This window comes from Lingula anatina, chromosome 9, assembly GCF_051362555.1.
Source record: "Lingula anatina isolate TDL-2025a chromosome 9, LinAna3.0, whole genome shotgun sequence".
Classification (NCBI taxonomy): Eukaryota; Metazoa; Brachiopoda; class Lingulata; order Lingulida; family Lingulidae; genus Lingula; species Lingula anatina.
Window position 1 is genome coordinate 9,162,236 of NC_141775.1, and position 9,576 is coordinate 9,171,811.

The 9,576-nt window shown below is 35.4% G+C and overlaps 1 protein-coding gene across 1 annotated transcript; it reads left to right on the forward strand.

Moving 5' to 3' along the window:
* Positions 1-9,485, forward strand: LOC106174191 (cyclin-L1). The gene is made up of 10 exons (XM_013555660.2): positions 1-231; positions 343-417; positions 628-737; positions 3,183-3,303; positions 3,946-4,010; positions 6,237-6,336; positions 6,652-6,759; positions 7,005-7,128; positions 7,436-7,616; positions 7,910-9,485. The coding sequence occupies exons 1-10, from the start codon at positions 28-30 to the stop codon at positions 8,283-8,285; spliced, it is 1,464 nt and encodes a 487-aa protein (XP_013411114.1). The 5' UTR covers positions 1-27; the 3' UTR covers positions 8,286-9,485.
* Positions 9,486-9,576: the final 91 nt, after the last annotated feature.

Genomic DNA, 9,576 nt, shown 5'->3' on the forward strand with positions numbered 1-9,576 from the left:
GGAACTATTTGCTTACAAAGAACCAAAATGGCGGAAGTCAAGGAAGAGACGAGCGTGAATCAGGAATATGGAAGGGTCATTTTAACCCTTGATAATGTTCTTATTCCACCAGAGAAACTGTCTCCAACTCCTTCAATGTCCGATGGACTAGACCACGAAGCAGAAACAGACTTGCGAATATTAGGATGCGAGTTAATTCAAACTGCTGGCATCCTTCTCAAACTTCCTCAGGTCAGTCGGGCTTTGTCTGAAAACTGGTTTAAATTTAAATAATCAGATTGATGTTTATCATTATTTAAAACATTCCAAGTTTTCATAATTATCTTTTTGTTTTTTTTTCAGGTTGCAATGGCCACGGGGCAGTTATTATTTCAACGTTTTTACTATTCTAAATCATTCATTAAACACAGTATGGAGGTGAGTAGTGTAATTTTTTCTTTTTCGAAAATTGGCTAAAATTACAAGCCTTGGTTAAAATCTTCAAATGGCACGGTCTTTTTAGTTGAAAGTTCCAATGTAACTGAGTGGTGGTTTTCTGAAATAAAGTAACAAATTAATTGCATTTTGCAACTACTAATCATTTTGTGAGTATTGCTGATTTTTAAAAAACATTTCACATTCTAACAGACTACAGCTATGGCTTGTATGCACCTTGCATCAAAAATTGAAGAAGACCCACGAAGAATAAGAGATGTTGTGAATGTGTTCCACCACATCAAGCAAGTAAGGAATGGAAAGTAAGTATTATTTATTTCTCATGCTAACAGTAATTTCAAAATATGACTTTGTTTTTTGTAGAACTTTGCCTTTTTTTAATTTGTATGACACCAAATTGGAATTTTTTTTTTACACATAAAGATATTTCTGTGGAGGGGGTTTTACTCTTGCGAGTGAAAATGTGAATTTGAATTGCATTTTCTCAACCAGGAATTGAATTCCTTTTGTAACTAATGCATTTTATTAATAATAACAGTTCTCTTTCAGGTTTAATAGAAATTGCAGTTTATTTCCACTTTTCTTTTCTTTTTTAGCCAACATTTCATGTTTTCTTTTAGTCATTTAATTGTTCTGAGATTATGCCTTATATCAAATACAAGTTGAACACAATTTAATTAGTTTTCTTCTCTTTCTTTCCTTACCATCTCAGTGGTCTGCAGGGATTCTGGAAACAGCTGAGTAACTCGGCGTTACAAATGGCATCACACTTCTGTGTTGGCCTACTAAGTCACGCAGGTTTGTAGACCTCACCACGGGTCCGGGGGCAAGGTACATTGTTTAGTATACAAATCTGTATGCATGCATCAGTATGATTGTCCAGGTTTACTTTTCCATGCCATATTATTATGGATAGTCCATGTTTTTAAATCAATTATTCCGTACTGTGTGGCTTATGCCATACAGACTATTGGGTTATCTGTATCGTGTAACTCATGTCTTGAAACTTCTTCTGGTCTCATATAATATGGCTCACTTGATTTATGAAGCAAATGGAAAAGATTTTCCATTTTACTATTTCTTAAAGGCAGAACAAGGCATTTCAGAAATCCAAAAATGTTTCTTGGTGAATAAATCCTTGTACTCGGATATCTTGTAAATTGATTTGCTTAGACTTCCTGCAACTAAAATGTACTGAATTCCCAAGTTAAACAGTTGTAGATTGTGCCATCCATTTTATGTTTTATTTTAATGGAATGAATAATTATTCCATGGCACATTTGAGACTTGTTCCTATTTTACCTTTGTTGCGAATGATGTTATAAAGTATTTTTTTTTTTTTATTATTTTATTATTTATTTATTTTTTTTTTGTTGGGGAGGGGCTTTTGTTACACTATTAATTAGTCAATGGAACATTTCAGAGGAGATGTGAATATTTATTTTCTTTGGTAAAGATGCATATATATATATAGTTGACTAATTTTAAGCATAGAAAAACTATTATGACACAATATTACAAAAAAACTTTTTATAAAAAGTTTTTGGTTTCTTCATCTTTGGATTTCAGACAGTTTTTGTCTTTTTCTGATTTTTTTTTCACTTTGCTCCTTCATACTAGACATTAACTTTTGAGACTTAGGTGTTGATTTGTTACAAAACATATCTTTTGGTGCTAGATATATGTACTTCACTATAGAAGAAGTATAAAGTGTTTCAAGTTTTTTTTTTTTTTTTTTTTTTACCAAAGTGAAATACCCCATTGTTGCTATTGACCCAGTATGTCTGAATCATTTATGTTATGTTAGTATTTTGATATCTTCTCTAATTTTTTTTGTGGTCCGTAAAAACAACCAGGTGTTTATTAAGTATCCTGCATAAAAACTATCTGTTAATAGTTCAGCTCTTGAACATATATTTGTATAATAGAAGTTGCTATGGTATAATGCTAAGTTCATGAGTTATTAAGAAGGGGGATTTTTCGCTTTTGAAACTGTCAGTAATAGTCTGCCAACACTTGCATTAAAACATGAATAGATTATTCAGCTGTCACTTTGTTCCCCCCCCCCCCCCCCCTTCCATTTTTACCAACTTGTCATCCTATTTCATTCTTCTATACTCAGTTGATGCTCCAAGCTGGCAGTCTTCTTTGGTAAATTTAAGGGGAAATTATTAGGTCTAAAGAGGGTATCTGTCAATAATATTCTAAATCTAAATATTTTAAATCTAAATGTGCTTTTGCTGATGTTATTAATAAGACGACAATTGATTGTACAACACCTATGCAATCATACTGATGCAAGTTCTTGTTGTGACCACCGAGTCCAATGCATGACAATGTACCTGAATCCCAACCCCATGGTGACCCCACTAGAGATGGTAAAATTAGGTTTAGGCAAGGAAAAAAAAATTGCGGAAAATTGTTATTCAAAGAGGTCTTGTTTATTATTATTATTCCTCTCTTAGTCAGATGACATTTTTCAAAAGAAGAAAAACGATGTTTTTACTTACCAGCATTCAGATCCAATTTGTGATTTAATGGATGAACCTTAGCCTATGGTGGAGAGCCAGTATATTACTTGTGTGACTGACCGTTTTAATTTCCAGAGGCAGTAAACTAAACGGACCATGGCACCAACAACTATTCAGGAACCACCAGCTGTTTTTATAACCAATGGATCTACTGGGGGCGTATTTTGTTTGAACATGTTCTCAGTTTGGAAACCCTTGTTTTTCTGTCTATTTCAGGATAATCAAGCCTTTGATCATAGACGAAGGTTACGTCAGTATAAAGAATCAAGTGATCAAGGCAGAGAGAAGGGTCCTGAAGGAGCTGGGCTTCTGCGTTCACGTCAAACATCCACATAAGGTACGCTGATGTCCTAAAATGCCTGTGGGTTATTCTTACAATGGCTCCTGTAATAATATGTGGATTTTCCTGTTGCTTTGTCGGCTCTTAATGGCACATAAAACATTATGGCTTTGGCAAAGAGTCTTTCATTTATTGAGGATATAGAAATTCTTTAAACATTCACAGAATGGTCTAAAATTTTAATGTCATAGATTTAAAGCTATTTGGCAATAATAATATGAATAATGATGATAAATAAAATAATAATGAAAAGGATGTTTCCACCATTGTTCATGGACAATTTGTAAAACTAATCTTCATGGCATTTCCCTGAATTTGATGTTGTAGTAGTATTTGTATCCTGTAAATCATTGCTGCATCTCTCTTGAGAATCGCCTGATAAATTGAAGCAGAAAGACTCTGTGAAGGACATGGACTTTTTTATTAGTCTTCTAAATAGATAAATGCTTGGGTGATCAATATATTTTTCCAACGCCTCGTGATGGCATATGCTTCAAGATTGAGAGCAGAGATCTAAAACTTTGAGGGCTGAAGGCTGGTCTTACCTACCACCACTACAACAAGGTAAGTGAGGGCAAGGGACAAAGGAGTCGAGCTGTACCCTAGATAACATTGCCGTTTTCTATTTTCTATCCTCAGATCATCGTGATGTATCTACGAGTGTTGAAGAGCGAGCGTCACCAGCGCCTTGTACAGACAGCATGGTAAGTTCCGGGTTTCTTTAACACTCTACGAAGTTTGTTTGTAGTCCATTAGCATTGTTGAACTGGGGTTTTAAGGTTAACTGTATTATGATGTGTACTGAAAGTAAAAGTAGTAAAAGTATTGAAACAAGAATCATTGTAAGAAAGTCTCAGGCTAGCATATTTGTCTTTGTTTCTTGTCTTTATCCTAAATTTTTTTTACTGTATGGATTGCAAATTGGAAAATTCAAGAAATGTCCTTTGTTTTCTTGGTTGAAGAAAGGACCTTGAGTTTTGATGAGATTGTATGTGCTAGCGTGAGACTTGTCAGAAATTAAGAGGAAAAAATACTCATTCAATATATAGATGTTGAAACTGATGTCGATTCTCAGATGTTGGGCGACTTCATATCAGTCTTCTTGTTATGTATGATTGATTAGGTCATTGAGTAAACAAACTTATTGTTAAAAGAATTACATTGTAGGACATGATTATTGATTCTTTAAGATGATTTTCTATAAGCTGAAATGTATGTTTTTGTGTATTGTTGTGAAAAACAAATGCAGAATGTATTAAATGTATGGAGAACAGTATATTTTCACTTGTAGTCATTTACGTGGTGTCTGCTGTCAATGAAAAAAATTGTTATTAATGTCAGTAAAAGAATACTATATTTTTAGTTTGTGCACAAGATTTTTAAGTTTTAAAGCTTTGGATAAATTCATCGAAAAAGGAGTTTGACAAAAACCTCAGAGATTAAGTAAAGAATAGTTGAGGTCTCTCCAAAGTGATTGTAGAAATTTTGAAATTTTGTGCACAGCCCCAGTGCAACAATGTATGCAGTTACTACAAGCATTCTTCATAAATTGTTCATTATTAATCCACAGAGACCTGTATTAATACTTTACTTTTTCCTTTTGCCTACCCAGCTTAGGTGGGTAGAAGTGAGACACATGAGTTGATCAGAGAACAACCAGATGTCCTTGACCTCTCCCAAGCTGTGATTGGTCGGGATGTGTAAAAGGTCAAAGGTCATGTACAACAGCCTGTGACTGAGCCAGTGTAACCTATTCTTAACATCATAATGGTCGCCACATATCTGGATGCAAGATGGCGGAGAAGATGCAACGCTTGCCGTAGGGAGCATGGTACATGCTTCCTCTCATAAGGGGGGCACATGCTACAATGGTGTGAGCAGCATGCGTTCTCTTGATGATCAAAGTTATTAACATGTTTTTACCTCTGATAAAATGCAGTTGTATATATATGCATTTGTGTATCTTTTCATTTTCATTTTCTGGCAGTTGTGACTGCTCTCTAAGTAACTGTTACTTAACTCAGATGACCGACTTTCTTTCACAAGGTTCAAGTATATGTTGGTCTTAGAGATGTGTATCTATGTATTTGCAAAAGAAAGAAGGCAGTGAGTAACTTTGTTAAAGAAAATTTTGCTGTAAGGAGAAAATTGAACTTACAAGGTGTACAGGCAAATGTTGCAGGTTGCAGGCGTAGGACTTGATATCATTCATGGCTAAAAGGATGTGGAATAGCCTACTAACTCTCTCCAAGCAGATCAGGGCCAGCCAGATTGGAAAGACTTAACCAACCAGGCATTGTATAGACCAGAACTCTATAGTTCCAGAATCATGGAAGGATCTCCAAAACATGGAGGGAGAAAAAGTGTCCCAAAAAGAACAATTGATGAGATGTGTGTTTAAAATGTTGCTCCCATTCAGCACCTAATATCCAGGATGTGTATTCTCTTGAAAAGGTTTGGGTTGATCAATGCTCTGTGTTTCCACCACCCTAAGTTGTCTGTATAGAAATGTTGATACATGCGAAGGTGAATGTGATATCATGTTTCCCCTCAACCCATGCTGAGTTCTCACTCTACCCACCTAAGCTGCAGGTCAGGAAAAGGAAAGGTAAAACTTAGTGTAAATATTCCTTGCTCACCAATGGTGAATAGGCGTATATGTATATATATATTAAAAAAAAAAAAAAATCTTACATAATGGTCCAATGAAAAGGGGAGTTGAAAATCTTGCATAACCATTCATTGTAAAAGGAAGTTGAAAACTTAAAAGGGTACTGTATTCTCTTGAGATGCGACTTCGGAAATTTCGGACAAAATCATGTGTGCATCATAAGCTCTGACAAACATTCAGTGTTTTAGCACCAGCTTTGACAATCGATCTCTGTGACATTTGTATGCCTCATTGTGCATGCTGTTAAAATATTTTGTAGGAACTACATGAATGACAGTTTCCGTACGGACGTGTTTGTGAGGTACTACCCAGAGACCATAGCCTGTGCCTGCATCTATCTGGCTGCCCGGCAACTCAGGGTAAGAAACACTTGACTGGCTTTTGCTTACTTTTAAAGTAAGCTATTGCTTAAGCTACATATATTTATTATTTTTTATTGCCCAACCTGGAGGTTGAGACTTACTCTCACACAAAAAAATGAATTGCTAAACATCCTGGCTTACATTTTCAAACTTTTATAAGAAGGTTACATTTTCAGACTTTTATTACAAAGTTATCTCTAAAAACTTCTGTTTCTCAAAAGAAAAGATTAAAAAAATTATTAAAAAAGAAAAAGTAAAAAAGGTAAAGCATATTACAAAGAAAACTTACCCCGTCCTCCATATTTCTTTCAGATTCCTATGCCTAGCAGTCCGCGCCCCTGGTTTGAACTGTTTGGTGTGGAAGAAGAAGACATCCGCGCCATCTGTATGACCTTGCTCAAGTTGTATGCCAGACCTAAGGTGAGAAGCTTGTTTAGAATACTGGAGTTGTATAATGATAGAAAACCCATAAATTTATTTGCTTTTTTTTTGGAAAAAAGGAAAGTTATTTCTTTTGTAACATAGTATTTTTGTGATGGATTAGAAAATTTGTTTCTAGTAAGTGATTGCGGATGGTATGTACAAATGTTTTATATTAACTTCTTTTTGAAAGACATAAAATTAGAAAATGAGCAAGAATCAAATGTAAATGATTTAATTTCCAGCCTAATGCAGAGAAGCTGGACGCTCTAGTCAAACAGTGCCACCAGATCATCAATGATAAGAAGAAGACGTTAAAGGACCTAGGAATCTCCGCGGGAAATACTCCAAACTCCACTTCAAGGCCTTGTAAGTTCTTTTTTTACAAAAGAAAAAAAAATGCATACGGATAATTTTTCTTGAAGAGCGCTTTTAGTTTGTGACAGTTGTAGACCAGTTTCTCAATGCTAGACATGTAGTGAAATTTCTCAATGATGCACACCTTGGAATACTAAGAGAAAGATTATTTCCGCATAAATCCACAGAACACTTTTGCTTGATGATTGATTTGTACTGCTTCTCTGTCCACTTGTTAAGATCTGAAACTGGTAACTAGCTTTGTAAAGAATGAACCTTTGAAAAATAAAAGTCACTTTCTCTTTCTTTCTCTCTGTAGCATCCCCAAAGAATGTCAGCCCTTCTCCCCACACCCTAGTCGCCAAGGTGAAGCAGGAAGAGGACAGGTCGGACAGGAGTGGAAGCCTCAAGGACTACAACCATGTAGATCGCAAGAAGAAAAGAGGTCACACGCGTAGCAGGAGTAGGAGCTCTTCTGTGCCAAGAAGTTACAAAAACAGGTGGGTTTTGCAAGGCGCTGGCCTTATAATCTGTAGACTTGTTTGACACAGTTGTAGAATCTGGCGAATATTATTACGTGAAGATAGCTGACTGTATATAAAATCTGCTTTGTGATTTTGGTCTCAGGGCCTTTTGTTAAGGATAAGGGGACATTAAATGCAAGTGACATAACATAATTGGTTTGTGGTCAGTTTTGTAAGGAATATCTGGATAATGCTATTTGTATTCTAAATAAGTATTAACCTTACCCTTTCTTTTGTTCAGCCTCCTGGTATTATCTTTTGTATTTCAGAAATACCTCAAGCAGAAGTCACAGCAAAAGTCCATCACCTAAGAAGAAACGACATTCTCCCCCTAGAAAATATAAGAAGGACAAAGCTTACGACCACTACGATCCCAAAGACAAGCATCGCAATGTGCACAAGCGTCGAAGGAGCAGGTCTCTCTCGCCTCGAGCAAGGAGCCGTAGTCGCTCTTACAGCCGCTCTCCCGATCGCAAACACTCCAAGAAGAACTTGAAGGAGAAAGAAAGATACAGGTCAAGGTCGAGGTCAAAGGATCGCCATAGGTCCAAGAAACACGGAGGCAGCGCCAATGGGCATCACAAGTCCAGTGAAAAGTATAAAGCCTATGATAAGCATAGATATGATGATAGGTATAGAAGATGATGAGTCCTGATTTAAGTTCTGTTGTGAAGTATGTACTTGTATGATGACTCTGTTCTGTTGCCTTTACATTGATTGGTACCTTTGGTGGTGGCGTTTTGTCTTTTTTTGGCAAATTCGGATTTCTTTTTTCTCACACTTTGGCAGTCTAGTGACAGCTAGGGAGAAGCATAAATTTATTAGCGAAAAGATAAAATCCAGAAGTTAAAGTAAAAAAAAAAGGCTAAAAAAATATTATGTAAACTTAAAGAATATGAAAGAAAAACTTACTGACTTGCACTTTCCAATGAATAGGTTAACATGTGAGATGTAGGAGAGGATGCGTCTCAGGGATCCTTTGGTTGTATAGCTTGAAATGTTTGAAGAGTAAGTCAACTGATTAACGATACACGTTCACTGTATTCTGTTTATGAAATGTTTGGGGTATAGTTACCAGAACATATGTAAATAAAGCATATGACAGCCCATATGTATGTTGTGTAGCACTAAGCTAAGGTAGACTTGAAAATTTTTGTGAAAAACATGGATTAAAATTTTTTCTCCTCAAGTTCAATCATGGGATGCGACAGTTTGTAGAAAAAAGGAGTTTGTAGTTGTTGTTGCATATATTTTTATTTATCTTGAGTCTACTCGAAACTGAGAGGTTAGGAAGCAACATTTCCTCCCACAACATGTAAGAATTCCAAAGTACTGGGAATGTTGTTCATATCTGTTGAACCATATACATCAGGCAGTTATAGAGGCTTGTAGAAATGTGCATGTCCAACTGAATTTAGAGCTTATTTTTATAGGCTTGTCTATTTAGGAATCTGCTTAATCCTCTTGGCATTAGATGTACAGTGCCTTACTTGGCCACATTTGCTTCACTGTGTAGTTATACATTTAATTGATGTTTTGTAATTTTCTTTCTGCAAATTGTGAAAAATGAAATAATCCCCCTTGTATATATGTAAAATAGTGAAAATATTTATTTTTATTGTAATACTTCTTAGATATAGGGGCTGCAAAATTGCAGTCTCCCAATTTTCAGGTTTGGAAGGGTATTCACACAAGTTGTTGACAAGACTGGACGATAAACAAAGTGCCATCGTGCAATTTTTTCCTCTCAAATATTACAGACAATAAGTTTGAGCCTTATTGTTGCTACTCATTACAATAAAGCCAGTATTTTAATAAAAAAAAAGTCAAAATGTTTTTGTTCAATCTGCATTCTTTATTTATAGAAAATATACTTTGAACAAGTAAATGTTCATTTTATAATAGTTTGCGGTAATGAAATGAACAGTGCAGTCAA